At 44.5% G+C, this 17,965-nt stretch overlaps 1 protein-coding gene across 1 annotated transcript in view; it reads right to left on the bottom strand.

The window, feature by feature from the left end:
• Positions 1 to 17,965, bottom strand: part of ITGA9 (integrin subunit alpha 9) — an 818,222-nt gene that overhangs the window by 602,177 nt on the left and 198,080 nt on the right. The window contains exons 12-13 of the mRNA XM_069215150.1: positions 14,966 to 15,056; positions 1,521 to 1,566 (exon numbers count right to left, since the gene is read on the bottom strand). Of these exons, the coding sequence (XP_069071251.1) occupies positions 1,521 to 1,566; positions 14,966 to 15,056 (137 nt within the window). The remainder of the gene's footprint in view (positions 1 to 1,520; positions 1,567 to 14,965; positions 15,057 to 17,965) is intronic.

The following is a 17,965-nucleotide window of genomic DNA, read 5'->3' as shown; positions in this document are numbered from 1 at the left end:
TCTTTGAATCCAAAGTCCCGACGCCTGGGAGAGACCCTGCACCCGCAGCCCCCAGGACCTGAAGGACCGGACTTTCACTGGAGAAGTGACCCCCAAGAGTCCCTCTCCCTTACCCAAGTGGAGGTTTCCCCGAGGAATCCCCCCCTTACCTGCCAGCAGCGCTGAAGAGATCCCGAGATCTCTCATAGACTAACATTGCGAACCCGACGCCTGTTCCTACACTGCACCCGGCCGCCCCCGCGCTGCTGAGGGTGAAATTTCTGTGTGGGCTTGTGTCCCCCCCGGTGCCCTACAAAACCCCCCCTGGTCTGCCCTCCGAAGACGCGGGTACTTACCTGCAAGCAGACCGGAACCGGGGCACCCCCTTCTCTCCATTCTAGCCTATGTGTTTTGGGCACCACTTTGAACTCTGCACCTGACCGGCCCTGAGCTGCTGGTGTGGTGACTTTGGGGTTGCTCTGAACCCCCAACGGTGGGCTACCTTGGACCAAGAACTGAACCCTGTAAGTGACTTACTTACCTGGTAAAACTAACAAAAACTTACCTCCCCCAGGAACTGTGAAAATTGCACTGTGTCCACTTTTTAAACAGCTATTTGTCAATAACTTGAAAAGTATACATGCAATTTTTATGATTTAAAGTTCCTAAAGTACTTACCTGCAATACCTTTCGAATGAGATATTACATGTAGAATTTGAACCTGTGGTTCTTAAAATAAACTAAGAAAAGATATTTTTCTATACAAAAACCTATTGGCTGGATTTGTCTCTGAGTGTGTGTACCTCATTTATTGTCTATGTGTATGTACAACAAATGCTTAACACTACTCCTTGGATAAGCCTACTGCTCGACCACACTACCACAAAATAGAGCATTAGTATTATCTATTTTTACCACTATTTTACCTCTAAGGGGAACCCTTGGACTCTGTGCATGCTATTCCTTACTTTGAAATAGCACATACAGAACCAACTTCCTACACCATATAATTTACCTTTTGTTGCTGCATAATTTAGTCAACTCTGCTGCACAATTCCCCCCCCCCGCATACTTCCAGTGGTCCTGATTATAGCCGAGGAGTGACAGATCAAAGTTCTCTAGGTTTGTGAAACACAGTCCGTGCATACACCACTCTCAGTTCTGAACTACACTATACGTGAAAAGATGGAGTGCACAATGAACTGACTGCGTACTCCAGTGGTGATTGCACAAAATGAAATCACAAGGAGCTGACACTACCTGTGTTTTAGAGATGCAGTACACATCCATATTTAATCACTTCATGACCATGCATAATGAGAAGGCAGGCTTTCATATTCATTTTTATGTTACTGTGTGAAGTTTATTTTCTTAAAAATACTTGATGCATTTTTTGAAGTTATCCCTCTACTCTGTTTAAATATTTCACTTAGCTCAGGTGAGGACCTAAGGCAAGGCAATCATCTGCATTGAAAAAAAAGAATCAGTAGAAAAGGTAGCATGAACATAAGAGAATGAGTGTAGCAAAAGATCCATCTCACCTCAATAAAACTGCACTGTCCGACATGAAAGCACCAATGGTAACATCTGAAAAAAGACAATTGTATAAGGGCTGTGCAACAACAACAGAGCAAAACCTACAATCCACATGTCTTTCAGTTGAGTGCTAACAAGGGATGGTCAAACTCACATCCAAAAGATCAAAGTCACTTATAAAGATTTGGTGTTTTCAGATGATCAACTCAGTTTTAGGAATGCTTGAATCTCCACCAGCCCCTCCTCGGCAGTGACACGGATGTTCTTATTCGTTAGCTGGCAACAGGGAAGAGACCCACTTGATGAACAGTGCTTTGGTGTCATACCTTGCCGGGTGCCCTACTGAGTCACACGGATACCACATGTGGCGCCAAAGGAGCTAACATTTTAGGGCCTCATTACGAGTTGCCCAGAGTGGCGATGCTGTTCCCAGCAACTAGAAGTGGTAACTACAAGTGACTTTTTACGGTGCAAATTTGCACTCAGGCAACCAACAGATGACACGAAGGACAAGCTGAGGGGATATGCAGAGTCCACCCACTAAGGAATCATGGGAGGACCAGCTAATATTTCCCCCAGCATTGCCCTGTCCTACTGAGTCCTCTCACTGTCCCTCAATCCTTGCCCCCGCCCAACACGCAGCATTCCACACACAGCACTTTACCACCAGCTAGAAGCAAGTGGTGAACAGCAGCAGTAACGTGCTTTCATTTGCCCCAGAATTAAAAGTCACATGATCAAAAGGGCCTGGTTTCCCCACGCCAGCATGTTATTCCCCATTCTGGGGTCAGTCACATCTAATGGTCGTTATTTGATGAGGGGATGCTTACCATGTGTGTTTTAGAATCAGAACCACAGTTCTGACACATGTTTAAGATCGTAAAACACCCATTTAAATACAATCTGGAACTCAGTTGGAAAATAGAACCTTACTGATAACTTACTTTAAAAACACCCATTATACAGTGCCAGAGATGTTTGTTACAAATTAACAAATAGTAATTACTGCGTGCATCATCAAAACGTTGAATGACAGTTCAAAATGCATTTTATAAATCAGACCTTCCTTTGCAAGGTTGTAAAATGTTTGTCTGCAATGTAAGGCCTGTCCTTCACTGACTTTTCATGCTAGTATGATCTGCACCAGGATGCTAATTTCCACTACAGATATTATATACTCCACATGTTCAATGCATACAATACCAGGCTCATTCGTTTGTTTCTATAATTTTCAGTTCCCACATTAGTTTGATTGTCCTACCAAGCGTTACATATCCCTTTTAGGAAGTCTAACACCATCAGTAATCTCACCACCAAAAATGTCAATTTACCCTACACAACACCATACATGGCTTACTTTTCAGGATTACCTTGTTTTCCCAGAGTGTGTTAATAAAATTGGTGCCAATCTTCAAGTGTCCTCGAGAATCACACTGACAATCTAGCAGTATAGGGCTCAGGAGTGGGCATGTGGCCATCAGTCTTGTAGGCATTATTTCCAGCAAATAAGCAACTTTACATTTGGGCTGATCTGTTCAGGATAGGAGAAAATCCTAGGCCTATGTTGTGTTCCTTTGAAATAATTTTTCAACTCAGTAACAACCCAAGCTTGCAGAGGGGTTTGTGGTGTGGGGGGGATGTTTTAAATAGAATTGTTTGAGCCTAGGTGGATTTCGTTAAGAAGAGCATGCAAAAGGGGAAAATAATTAAAGTTTTTCAGGAGCCACAGAAAGCAGCCTCAGAGCAAAAACAAGGATTCCGAACTCTAAAGCCCTGAATCCCTTAATGTAACTTTCTAAATGACATAATTCAGCTGTATGGTGAATGGTTCAGATGCAACATTGGTGGGGCAAAGACAGTTAACAAGTTAATTCAAAATAAACATATGTGTTTGGGACATAAGGCATTATGGAATTCCAAGTGTTTCCTTTCAGCAGGGAACTCACACTAGTAATAGCCTACATCACTGACACTGCTGACAACAGCACGTAGGCATGAGGTACTGGCCATTTTTGCATACAGCCTCCTCCTACAAATATGGCTATATCTCATGTTAACCCGGAGCGAGGTATTTACTACATGTGTAAAATACCTCTTATTCCAACTTTTAGATCTCGGCTCTAGACAGCGCACATGTGCTGTCTAGAGAAGAGACATGCTGTATTTACTCTGTAAGATTCAGCCCACCCATAGGCTTCCCATTTGCTGGCTCCATTGTCACTCTCCCAGTCTTATCTCCATTTGTCCATGGCATGTATTTTTCATGCCTCTGCCGCAGTTTTCTCCTTCCCGAGAGCAGCGACCAAGTACACGAGCCCTCCACTATCCGTCATTGTATGATCAATTTAGGAACTTATTTTTATTTTCTTGAGGAGCCCTCCTCAGGAGCACTGGTATTCTCATTAACGCTAAGCGCCGTATTTTTTTTTCATATTCCATGCATCTCCTTCCTATCTAGTTCAGTCTGCTGAGGCCGTTTCCCCTCCCGTTCTTGCTCCAGTTGCTCTGTTTCCCTTTCAAGCCACTTCCACAGTGCGGATGCCTCCGCCTCTCGTAGCCTCGGACCAGTTGGTGCACCTGCGCCTCCACTCCCCACTCCCACTTCCCCTGCCCTCAGCTCCCTCAGGACTCTTGTGTCCAACGTGTGCTCTGGCCACCTCCCCCTCTCCTCTCCGGCTACCGCTGCTCGCTCTACTACCCCTGCTCTCACGTGCTCCCCTGGTACTGATGCGCGCTCCCCCTCCCCGGGCTACGGCTGCCTCCTCCTCCTCCCTGCTTGTTTTGCATATGTGTCAAGTCTAAGCCAAATCTTGTAAGTCACACTTCCCATGTCAATGTATATTTAAGTGGTATGTGTTGAGTAAGCAATCCTTTACTTGTGCCAAAGCAGAACGTTTTTCATGGAAAATTATACTTCCACTGAAGTTCAGGGTAGCTGTGAGGTGCTCACTTCTACCATGTATTTGTCCCCATAGCGGTTCTGGATTCTGGGCACCTGTACTCAGAGATCATGGCTAAAAAAGCAATACATTGACAACACCAATAAATATTGGATTGCTGAGCAATTGGCATTGCCAATGCTTGTTTAATTTGTAAATGATGCATTAAGTGCTAATCGGTATTTACCAAACCAAATTCCGCATTTTTGCATTTTCCTCTGATAAATCTCGGAAGGTTTGGCGTGTCAGAATTGGCCAGGGAAAAACTGAGAAGCTGTGATAATTATCACTTAACTCGTGATTCAGATCGCTGGGCAAATATTAGTTTGCACAGGGATCAGAATTTAGCCCTGCGTTTGTAATCAGGAAGTTTGTATATGCACGGTGAGATTGAACACATGCTACAGATAGTGCAACATTTGTGTGTGGAGTGTCTTGTTGCATTAGGCACATTATCCATACCATGCATACACAATTGTATAAGGTCAGATCTAGACCTATTTGCTTTGTCAACATCTCTATTTATTGTGTAGGTAGAGGCAATTTCCCCACCAACACTAAGCACGCTCTACGTAGCTGGAGGGATCAATGAACAAGAGCTCCCTTTCATAATAACATCATATAATTTAAGCTTACTTAAAAATATCATTTAATGACAAATGGAGGAAGCCGTGAGACGCCCTTGTGATTCATTGAGGTACAGTAATCCCATCAGCCTAAAGAAGAGGCCCGCGCCTGGTCTGCGGGTTATGAATTAATTATTGAATGTCTGGGCCACTTTCAAGTGAATGATGTATGATGTCGAGTTAGGACCTTTTAATCAAGCACAAATGGAAGAGGAATCAGCCACACAGGATGTATAATTTATGAAAACAATCATATCAGAAGCTATTATACCACCTTGTTTATACAAAGCACAGCCCAGTGCATTACATCTTGCACTGCATTTGACCGCTCCAACATCTACTTCAGTGAGTTAAGTAGCAGGTATTGCTGTGGCTATGGGACGCTGTCAAAATAGTGAATGTCCCACCCTCATACTGGGCCTCCCTGGTCGCCAGCTTCATCCCTTCTACTCACCACCCCACCCTCCACATAAAGACCAATTTCAGCCAGTCCCTCCAGAAGTATAAAAGAGCTCTTATGGAGCGTGCTTTATGTGTAGCCTTACTACATTTTGTACTGTTATAAACTTCATAATTATGGTTTAAAATGCAAAGGCCAATTGTAGAGGGGCAAGAGAAGACTCTAGACAGATTGTTGCAACAACTAAGAACTTGGTCAGTCAGAAAGAGAGTAGAGTTGACCACACTAAGTCATCTTACTCTGTGTGATAACTGCAGTGACCAGTTGTAAAAAACTGAAGGGTGTACTATTCGAACACAGTAAAACGTTCGACCCAGAAATGTAAAAAAATACAGATACAGAATAAGGGATCCTTATTGGTGTTGTTTGATTAAAATAATTAAACATCAAATAGAACAATGCCTGACCAGGGACTAAAACATATATATAATCAAAATATAGACATTAAAATAGCATTTTAAAGAAACATGATGGGTTAAGCAAGATTTTGTATTTTTTTTTTATAATGCATCTGTTTTGAGAACGGGCATCTGCCTTATTAATGGATTTTCTTGGTTGATATGAGACTCCATGGAACTGGATATTTTGTTACGGCACACAACGTAATGCACATTTATTGCATCACAATATCAGAGATAGGTCGCAAATAGTCTGTGTGCAATTTGTGACTGCTATCTGTGTGACTGTCTGTCTCTTTGTACCACAGGCACATTGAGTGCATGTCCTAGACTTATTAAACTGCTTCCTGTGCCACAAAATCCTTCCTCTCCCCTCTTTGAGGGCAATGAATTCCTCCCTGGTGCGTGTGAATAAACGTTTCTTTAATCACATGACGCAAAAAGCAATATATGTGCTGAAGACATTTACCACATTGGCCAGAGAACATTTTTGTAACACAGAAAGGACTCACAAGAAAACTTGTAATACAGAATTGTGAAAAACATTTTCTGAAAACAAGAGAGAAACTCAATTTTTAGCCCGATAGCCTCAGTATTTGTCCATTTGTTAAACAATATTACACAACAGGCCATACACTAGACGAGAAACTTGAGGTAAAAACTATGACCTGTGTTTTAGCTTTGTCTGATACGTATTATGCATCACAATTTTTGAAAGCGAACTGAAAGACTGAATACACTTTAGTATGTAGAGAAATTGCTATCTCTGATAATAGAAAGAAACAGAGCTTATGCCAAGAGATCTGGGCCTATTGTAGTAGAAGTGCAAACATTAAAAAACATCCCATGGACTTGTGAAAGCTGCCTTTCATCTAAAGGAGGTGTCAGGAACATCCTTGAACTCTCCAGCTCCTGTATTGACCAATATACCATTTTAACCTCTAATCATCAGGCATACATCACAAAAGATTCACCATTCCACTCTTTGCATGTCATATTATCCTGTTATAATGAGTACAAGTAATCACTGAATGATTGTGTTCCTATAGAACCCTGTCAAAACCGAGACTGTAAGGTCACACTGTAACATTAAAGAAAATGCCAAAATAAACAAGTAAATAAAGCATTCTAATACCCCTTCACTGCCCGGCCTTTTCCCGCTCAGGTGCCAGGCCTTTTTTTGGCTATTTGGGGCAGTTTGCGCTTAGGCCCTCATAACTTTTTGTCCACATAAGCTACCCATGCCAAATTTGCGTCCTTTTGTTCCAACATTGTAGGAATTCTAGAGGTACCCAGAATTTGTGAGTTCCCCTGGAGGAGACCAAGAAATTAGCCAAAATACAGTTAACCTTTTTCTTTTTTTTAAATGGGAAAAAAGGGCTGCAGATGAAAGCCTGTGTTTTTTTCCCTGAAAATGGCATCAACAAAGGGTTTGCGATGCTAAAATCACCATCTTTCCAGCTTTCAGGAACAGGTAGATTTGAACCAGAAAACCACATTTTACAGCACAATTCTGACATTTTACTGGGACATACCCCATTTTTACTATTTTTTGTGCTTTCAGCCTCCTTCCAGTTAGTGACAGAAATGGGTGTGAAACCAATGCTGGATCCTGGACAGCTAAATATTTCTGAAACGTAGACAAAATTCTGAATTCAGAAAGAGGTCATTTGTGTAGATCTTTCATGGTTTTCCTACAGGATGTAAGAGCTAAAATAAAACAATATTGAAAATGAGGTGTGTAGGAAGTTGGCTCTGTATATACTAGCTCAAAGTGAGAGATAGTGTGCACAGAGTCCAAGGGTTCCCTTAAAGGTTGATAGTGGCAAAACTAGATAATACTAATGCTCTATATTGTGGTAGTGTGGTCGAGCAGTAGGCTTATCAGAGGGTAGTGTTAAGCATTTGTTGTACACACACATACAATAAATGAGGAACAAACACTCAAAGACTTAACTCCAGGCCAATAGTTTTTATATAGAAAAATAAATTTTCTTAGTTTATTTTAGAACCACGAGATTCAAGATTTGAGGTAAGTACATAAAATGCAAGGTTCTTCACACAGGTAAGTATAGAACTTTGATTCAAAGCAGTAGTACACACAGTTTTAGTGAAAATGGCAATAAGCTATTTTAAAAGTGGACACAGAGCAAAAATCAACAGTTCCTGGGGGAGGTAAGTTTGGTTAGGTTTCTCAGGTAAGTAAAGCACTTACACAGTCAGTCTCCTGGGAATAAGCAGCCCACTGTTGGGGGTTCAAGGCAACCCCAAAGCCACCGCACAAGCAACACAGGGCCAGTCAGGTGGAGAGGTCAAAGGAGGGCCCAAAACACATAGGCGCCCATGAAGAACAGGGGTGCTCCGGTCCTAGTCTGCTTACAGGTAAGTACCTGCGTCCTCGGGGAGCAGACCAGGGGGTGTTTTGTAGAGCACTGAGGGGGGACACACACAAGCCGACAAAACACACCCTCAGCAGAACAGGGGCGGCCGGGTGCAGTAGGCAAAGTAGGCGTCGGGTTTGCTATTGAAAGCAATGGAGGGACCCGGGGATCACTTAGGTGATGCAGGCAGGGTACAGAGGGGCTTCTCGGGCCAGCCACCGACCGGGCTAGGATGAGGGCCGCCTGCTGGTCGCTCCTGCACTAGTATGTGGTTCCTCTCGGTCCTGGGGGCTGCGGGTGCAGTGCTTGGTCCAGGCGTCGGGTTCCTTGTTACCAGGCAGTCGTCGTCAGGGGGAGCCTCTGGATCGTCTCTGCAGGCATCGCTGTGGGCGTGCAGGGGGGTCGACTCAGGGTACTTAGGTCGTCGTAGTCACCTGGGAGTCCTCTCTGAGGTGTTGGTTCTCCTGAACTCGAGCCGGGGGCGTCGGGTGCAGAGTGAGAAGTCTCACGCTTCCGGCGGGAAGAGAGAGTTCTTTGAAAGTTGCAAAGTTGTTGCAGTTTTTGAACAGTACCGCTGTTCTCTGGAGTTTCGTGGTCCTCCGGGTTCAGGGCAGTCCTCTGAGTGCTTAGAGGTCGCTGGTCCCTGTCGGATGCGTCGCTGTGCAGGTTCTTTGAGTCTGGAGACAGGCCGGTAGGGCTAGGGCCAAGTCAGTTGTCGTCTCCGTCGTATCTGCGGGGCTTTCAGGTCAGCAGTCCTTCTTCTTGTTGTAAGTTGCAGGAATCTGATTTTGTGGGTTCAGGGTCGCTCCTAAATACTAAATTTAGGGGGGTGTTTAGTTCTGGGGGGCAGTAGCCAATGACTACTGTCCTTGAGGGTGGCTACACCCTCTTTGTGCCTCCTCCCTGAGTGGGGGGGGGGGCATCCCTATTCCTTTTGGGGGAATCCTCCAATCTCAAGATGGAGGATCTCTAAAGACAGGGGTCACCTCAGCTCAGGGCACCTTAGGGGATGTCCTGACTGGTGGGTGACTCCTCCTTGTTTTCCTCATTATTTCCTCCAGCCTTGCCTCCAAAAGTGGGGGCAGTGGCCAGAGGGGCGGGCATCTCCACTAGCTGGGGTGCCCTGGGGTGCTGTAACAAAAGGCATGAGCCTTTGAGGCTCACCACCAGGTGTTACACTTCCTGCAGGGGGAGGTGAGGATGCACCTCCACCCAGTACAGGCTTTGTTCCTGGCCACAGAGTGACAAAGGCACTCACCCCATGTGGCCAAAAACTCGTCTGGTTGTAGCAGGTTGGCAGATACTGGTGAGCCTAGCACTAGGAGTCGGACTGGTATTCAGGGGCATCTCTAAGATGCCCTCTGGGTGTGTTTTACAATAAATCCCACACTGGCATCAGTGTGTATTTATTGTGCTGAAAGGTTTGATACCAAACTTCCCAGATTTCAGTGTAGCCATTATGGAACTATGAAGTTCGTAATTGAGAGACTCCGAGACCATATACTCTTTATGGCTACCCTGCACTTACAATGTCTAAGGTTTTGCTTAGACACTGTAGGGGCATAGTGCTCATGCACTTATGCCCTCACCTGTGGTATAGTGCACCCTGCCTTAGGGCTGTAAGGCCTGCTAGAGGGGTGACTTACCTATGCCACAGGCAGTGAGAGGTGGGCATGGCACCCTGAGGGGAGTGCTGTGTCGACTTAGTCATTTTCTCCCTACCAGCACACACAAACTGTGAGGCAGTGTGCAGGTGTGAGTGAGGGTTCCCCAGGGTGGCATAAGACATGCTGCAGCCCTTATAGACCTTCCCTGGCCACAGGGCCCATGGTACCAGGGGTACCATTTACAAGGGACTTATCTGTGTACCAGGGCTGTCTTACATTTGGAAGGAATTTTTTTAAAGAAAGACAAGGGGAATAACACTTGTTTTGCTATTCTGTGTTCCCCTAAGTCTCCTGATAAAAATGGTACCTCACTTGTGTGGGTAGGCCTAGTGCCCACGACAGAAAACGCAACATGGGCATATCACATGTATACATATAAATCTGACGTGTTTTTTGGAAAGTGCCTAGCTGTGGATTTTGGCCTCTAGCTCAGCCGGCACCTAGGGAAACCTACCAAACCTGTGCATGTTTCAAAACTAGACACATAGGGGAATCCAGGGTGGGGTGACTTGTGGGGCTCTTACCAGGTTCTGTTACCCAGAATCCTTTGCAAACCTCAACAGTTGGAAAAAAAACACTTTTTCCTTACATTTCGGTGATAGAAAGTTCTGGAAACTGAGAGGAGCCACGAATTTCCTTCCACCCAGCATTTCCCCAAGTCTCCCGATGTACCTCACTTATGTGGGTAGGCCTAGTGCCCGCGACAGGAAATGTCCCAAAACACAAGGTGGACACATCACATTTTCCCAAAGAAAACTGACCTGTTTTTTGCAAAGTGCCTAGCTGTGGATTTTTGTCTCTAGCTCAGCCAGCACCAAGGAAAATATACCAAACCTGTGCTTTTTTTAAAACTAGATACCTAGGGGAAACCTGGATGGGGTAATTTGTGGCACTCTCACCAGGTTCTGTTACCCAGAATGCTTTGCAAACCTCAAATATTGGCAAAAAAACACTTTTCCCCTCACATTTCGGTGACAGAAAGTTATTCAATCTAAGAGGAGCCACAAATTTCCTTCTACCCAGAATCCCCCCAAGTCTCCCGATAAAAATGGTACCTCACTTGTGTGGGTAGGCCTAGTGCCCGCAACAGGAAATGCCCCAAAACCCAACATGGACACATCACATTTTTACATTGACAACTGACGTGTTTTTTGCAAAGTGCCTAGCTGTGGATTTTGGTCTCTAGCTCAGCCAGCACCAAGGAAAACATATCAAACCTGTGCTTTTTTTAAAAACTAGACACCTAGGGGAAACCAGGATGGGGTAACTTGTGGCACTCTCACCAGGTTCTGTTACCCAGAATGCTTTGCAAACCTCAAATTTTGGCAAAAAAACACTTTTCCCCTCACATTTCGGTGACAGAAAGTTATGCAATCTAAGAGGAGCCACACATTTCCTTCTACCCAGAATCCCCCCAAGTCTCCCGATAAAAATGGTACCTCACTTGTGTGGGTAGGCCTAGTGCCCGCAACAGGAAATGCCCCAAAACCCAACATGTACACATCACCTTTTTACATTGACAACTGACGTGTTTTTTGGAAAGTGCCTAGCTGTGGATTTTGGTCTCTAGCTCAGCCGGCACCAAGGAAATCCTACCAAACCTGTACATTTTTTTTAAACTAGACACCTAGGGGAACCCAGGATGGGTAACTTGTGGCGCTCTCACTAGGTTCTGTTACCCAGAATCCTTTGCAAGCCTCAAAATTTGGCCAAAAAATAAAAACAATTTTTCCTCACATTTCGGTGCTGTCAAGTTCTGGAATCTGAGGGGAGCCACAAACTTCTTTCTACCCAGTATTCCCCCACATCTCCCAATTAAAATGGTACATCATTTGTGTAGGTAGGCCTAGTGCCTGTGACAGGAAATACTCCAAAACACTACGGGGACACATCAAAATGATCAAATACAAAACTACCTGTTTTTGGTCCTGGGCTCAGCAGGCGTCTAGGGAAACATACCAAACCCAGACATTTCTGAAAACTAGACACCTGAGGGAGTCCAGGGATGTGTGACTTGCGTGGATCCCCCAGTGTTTTCTTACCCAGAATCCTCAGCAAACCTCAAATTTAGCTAAAAAGAAAATCAAATTTTTCCCACATTTCTGTGTCGGATCACCACACCGGCACAAATTTCCTACCATCCAATGTTCCCCTCAGTTTCCTGATAAAAATGATACCTCTCTTGTGTAGGTGGGCCAAGTGCCTTTGACAGGGAAGAGCCAAAAACATGTCGAAATTGAGGAGGAACCAAAGTGGGTCCAAAAGAACAGTTTGAAAAAAACATTTTTAGGCTGACAACTGGGGCAGAATTTTTATCAGTATAAATGCAACAATGCTGGGTGGTAGGAATTTTGTGGATTCCTGCAGATTCCGGAAGGTTCCATCACAAAAATGTGGGGAAAATGTGTGATTTCAAGCAAAGGTGGAGGTTTGCAGGGCATTGTGGGAAGGAAAATGGTGCGGGGTGCATGTGAAGCACACCACCATGAACTCACCCAGATGTTTAGTTTTCAGATATGTCTAGGTCTCGTAGATTTTTCTACATGGCAGCTTCCCAAAGTCCAAAAAGTGCAGCCCTCACCACTCCAAGTGGGACGATTTTGATAGTTAGATAACCTCTCATGGCCCAAATGTAAAACCAAAACCAAAAATAATCAAATGTCCTCTTACTTGCTGTTGAGATAAGATCATTAAGTGCACGGGGAGAGCTGAAAGACTGTTATCCCCCTTTAGTTGGGGTGGGGGCATAACCATGCCCATACTGGTTGGTAGCCACCACCCCACTATTTTTTTTTAATTCCCTGGCATCTAGTAGGCTTTCTGCCCCCCAGGGGAGGGTCCCTATTTATTTGGGCTGGGGGTATGGCCATACCCCCACCTTCTTTTTTTGAAAAAAAAATCTTCCCTGGTCTCTGCTAGGCTTTCTGCTCTCCTTGGGGGCAGATGGGCCTTCCAAAAATAGGCCGATCTGCCCCCAAGAGGGGCAGAAATGGCCAACAGTAATGTGTCCCCATGGGGAGAGACCCCTGCCCAAGGGGCTACCCCCCAAACAAAACACAAACACACCAATCCCTGGTGTCTTAGTGATGTCTGCCCCCCGCCCCGGGGGCAGATCGGCTTAATAGAAATAGGCCCAACCACCATTAAGGGGGGCAGAAATGGCCTACAATAAATTTGCCCCCCAGAAGAGCGGCCCTTGCCAATGGGGTCGCTCCCCATCTGTAAAAAATCTGGTGCTTAGTGGTTTCTCCCCCCTTGGGGGCAGATCGGCTTCATTAAAATAGGCCAATCTGCCCCGAAATTGCCTAAAATACATTTGCCCCCAGGGGAGCAAACCTTGCCTATGGGGTCTCTCCCCTTGCATGATATTGAAGCAAAAAAAAATCCATGGTGTCTGGTGGTAATTACCCCCCTTGGGGGCAGATTGGCCTAAGAAAAATAGGCCGATCTGCCCTCAAGGTGGGCAGAAATGGCCTAAAATAAAATTGCCCCCCAGGGGAGCAACCCTCGCCTAAGGGGTCGCTCCCATCTGTAAAAAAATGTTTAAAAAAAAATCCCTGGTGCCTAGTTGTTTCCGCCTCCTTTGGGGGCAGATCTGGTGCCCAGTTGTTTCCGCCCCCCTTGGGGGCAGATTGGCCTAATTAAAATAGGCTGATTTGCCCCCAAGGAGGCAGAAATGGCCTAAAATAAATTTGCCCCATATGGAAGCGACCCTTATCTAAGGAGTCGTTCCTCTTGCGTGTAACTGACATAAAAAAAAATGCCTGGTGTCTAGTGGTTTCTGCCCCCTTTGAGGGGCAGTTTGGCATAATAAAAATAGGCTGATCTGCCCTCAATGGGGGCAGAAATGGCCTAAAAACAATTTGGTCTTGGTCCTTGGCACATGGCATCCGTGGTCGAGAGCGAGACCAGCTCGTCCAGGGCACCCGAAGGGGTAAGGGTGGCACTAATGTACCTTCTTCTCCTTAGGAACACAAGGCCTTATTCAATTTGGCAGATGAGATACTCCATCAAAACGTGAAAACGCCTGCCAGCATTCTCGCATGTGCCCTCGGCTTTAATATACTTGTAGTACAAAGGATAACCTGCATGCTTTTGCCAGAGTATCCCGTCTGCCAAACTCTAAATAAGGTCCTAGGTGTTCTACCACACCTTGGGCCTGACTACGAGTCAGGCGGAGCTGTATTACTTGGGGTATACCGCTCCTCAGTATCAAAAAGTGATCTGTTGCTCCCAATCCCGTTTTTGTGGGTGGAAGAATAACAGACCTTACTGTTCGGGCTGTGTGGTTGCAGACTGTTATGTTATATGTGAAAGAAAATCAACTAAACATATTTTTTTTAAAGAGAGAGAATACCAGACTCAATTTACCAGCCGGCAATTCCAGACAGTAAATGACACGTGGATTTAGCTTCAACAGAAGCCAATCCACGTCCTGTGTACTACACTTTTTTTCTCTGGTAACGAGGCAGCACTTAGGCCCATATTTATACTTTTTTGTGACACGTTTGCGTAATTTTTTGACGCAAAAGTGGTGCAAACTTACAAAATACAATTAAAAAGTATAAATATGGGCCTTAGTGCTTTCCCCAGCCCCCCACCGCTAGAATTACACGTCTCCCCACCTTATAATCCTTCCCCCGCCCCCACACAGAACGAAATGCCATGCACAAAATCACATTATAATTTCGGGTCCGTGCAATTATTCCCCAGTCCGACGGGTTTAACCTGTAATTGTACGACACTGGCAGGATGATACTAACGGTCAGTTAACACCTGTTGTGAATGCAACCTTTTGTTTTCACTTGATCGATTGATTAAAATCAAACAGGCCCGCACCCTGACACCCTTGCTGAATCAGCCATCGCGCACTAACGTTTAACAGCAGAAAGGAATGACCCGTCCTGATTTTGTTGAAGCTGCTCTTCTGAGGGAGCGCCTTAACCAGTTCCATGATTCAGTGAGCTCTTTGTACATACCAGGGTACCCGTTCCCGTCCATGTCGACCCCTCCTGATATGGACTGACCAAACATCCGCAAGGCAGGGTTGATCCTGTGTCCGGACAGCCGCTGAAACAGATAATGCAGAGCACGAATCAGGGCAGGGAAACAAAGCTTTCCGAGCACTTCAGAGCGGCTCGTCTCGCATCTCACTTATCAGTCACAGCCATTTCTGAGGGCAGGCGCGCGGGGTTAATTCCCGCCTAAAAAGCAACAGCTGAAAGAGAAAAGCAATCACGATAGGAGGACCACAGGGCTCATCCCACAGTAATAGAAGCACTTTATCTTACCAGCTCACGTCGGATTGCATAGGTAATGCCACATTGAGCAGCAAAATAGAGTTTGTACATACAGGCTGCAGGGAGCCAACGTTACTTTGGATAAATTAGCAATAGACCGTATCAATCATGCAAGAACTGGAAGTGCTGCCTATGTATTTAACTGACATTAATTAATTTTTTTGTAATATAGCCCGCTTTTCACCTCAGAAAATTCTTGTGTACATTATTATATTTTCAACTTAGACACAGTAGTGAACTGAAGCATTTTAAAATTGTGCATGCACATTTTACTGCTTTTAAAAACATTTTTTTTTCATTTAGGAAGTCCATTGATGTATGATTTGAAATGGTGCTGCTATATAAATCCATAATGAGAAATAAATACAACTTCAGTTCTCAGTCTGAATGACTAAAGGTGCAGAACTATTACAAGTCGAAACCAAAGTTTGGAGTAGGAAGCATTTAAAAAAAAAGCGTTTAAAGTGTGTTTGGTGACCTTTATCTCTTTTCCTAAGCGCACACATTTATAGTTGCGTTCAGGGCCAGCTCTAGGGCAGTGCGACCGGTGCCACCCCACCGGGTGCTGACTTTGGGAAGGGGCGCCTGTTTCCAAGTATATTATAATTTTAAAAGCCCATGTTGCAGCGTTTCTTGCCTCCAGTAATTTTTATCCAACAATAAAAATGTAAAGATAACTCTGGCGGTTAATGTTCTGTCTGAGAGGAGTTCTGAGTTTTCTCAAGAGTAAGTTTCAAAGTAGCACAGGGAGTTAATATGCCTCCTGCAAAGAACACCTACCATGCAGATCACAAAGTGTATATAAGGCAACAAGGTCAGTGGATTATTGCTTTTGTCAGAGAGGTCCTTTTGTTACTTGCATTTTCTAAGTTAAACTCCTAATATAGAACAGTACCTATTAGGAGTCATCAAGGATCTGCATGCAAACTGCAAGGTATAGATCACAGTGTTATTATTTGTTTCTCCATTCTTTCATTATCCTAATTTTTGCAAAAAGGCTTTAATTGGGTATATATCAATTCTCGTTATTAAAGAGAACCCCAAACCACGGTGTTACATTTTAAATTCTGAGTTTGTGCTTCTCCAGGCCACACACTCTTAAACTATACTGCCTACCAGCATGGGTGACATCTGACCCCCTACATCTTGTAGTGCTTTGTTTTATGTAACATTTCCTATACACTGATTTACACACTTTTAATTGACTGTCTATGTGTAACGTGTGTGCAATGTAAAGTGCTCTGACACCGTACACTGGAATGAGTGGCGCTACAAAACTAATTAAATGCATCTGAGAGAGAGTGGTTATGGAGACTAAGGAGCACTGTTAAAGGGTGGTAGTGAGGGAATTTGTGGCAGAGGTGGTGGTTAGGGGGTGCCAACAAACACTGTTGCACAGGGCACCACCAGGGCTAAGGCCGGCCCTGGTTGTGTTATATGGTTGCATATTCACCAAGCTCTTTCTATACTAAAGCCCAATGAGCAGTTACTTTTGGACATCAGGCGCATTAAGTGCTCATCAATAATAAGGGATAGTTATTATGGCTGCCATACATTGGAACAAAAACACATCAAGGGTAGGGTAGTTTCAGGCAAAAGATATAGGTCAGCAGGTATTGACTATCCCACCATATAACTTTTGTGCACACCCCTGAGTGTCAAGAAGTAGAAGCTGCACATTTATGTTTGAACTGCAACCATGTTTTCAAAATATTTCCACGTTTCTATAACTATGAGGGCATTCTGAAGAGCAGTGACCCTCACCCCCTTTTTACCTTATCTAATTGTACGAGAATATATATAGATGAGGTCAGCAACTCTCACTGACCCTCATCCCACTCTGTGACTAGTAAGGACTGCCAGCTCCTCTCATTGGCTGCTCCAAGGTTAGCCAATGAGATGAGGCAACTGTGCCAGCACCCCAGGAACCTCAGAGGCTTCCCTCCCACCACCCAAGATCATCGCTGCAGCCTGGTAAGTTCTTCTTATGTTTGGGATGTTTGGTGCATGCTTGTGTGCGTGACAGTGTGTATGTATGAATGTATGTGTATTAGTGCGTGCATGCTGTGAATAGTTGTGTGCGTGTGTATGTGCTTATAACATTTTGAGTGTGTGTGCTTGCGAATGTATGGCTATGAGTTAGTGTGTATGTGGGTGAGTGTTAATATGTACGTTTTTTGTGAGTGTGGCCCACCCACCCCGCCCGCTCAAATGACTGACTGGGACTGTTCGCAGTCTATTATTGGCACTTATGGTACTCTTCCCCCCTTTTTGCACTCCAATCTGTTTTCTATGGTAATTAAAACCAATTCTGGTGGTTTTGTTTGGTTTTAAGTCAATATTCACACGCAAGGAGATAGAGTCTAACTGCAAAATGTAACTATGGGTAGTTCCAACGTTTATGATTATTTTTTCACATTAGTCGTAGGTTTTTTACGCTGCTTGTGTCTGCATTTTGAAATTGATGGCTGCAGTTGCCTTTTTTTTCAAATATATTTGATATAATTTTGAGACTTCATTCTGTGAACCCTCTTGATGTGTGAACTCTGCACATGTACTTTGAATTCCTTTCAAGTGCCTCATTACCATAGCCTTGTTATCTGATGCATTAATACCACACCCAAAAAATGCCTGAAAGAGGTTTGAAAAGTTACTTCTGTGGCTGGCGCAAGCTGCGCT

The sequence above is a fragment of the Pleurodeles waltl genome, chromosome 2_1 (genome assembly GCF_031143425.1).
Source record: "Pleurodeles waltl isolate 20211129_DDA chromosome 2_1, aPleWal1.hap1.20221129, whole genome shotgun sequence".
NCBI classification, from domain to species: domain Eukaryota; kingdom Metazoa; phylum Chordata; class Amphibia; order Caudata; family Salamandridae; genus Pleurodeles; species Pleurodeles waltl.
The sequence above is the reverse complement of the archived record's forward strand: the minus strand, read 5'-3'. Positions and strand labels throughout refer to the sequence as shown.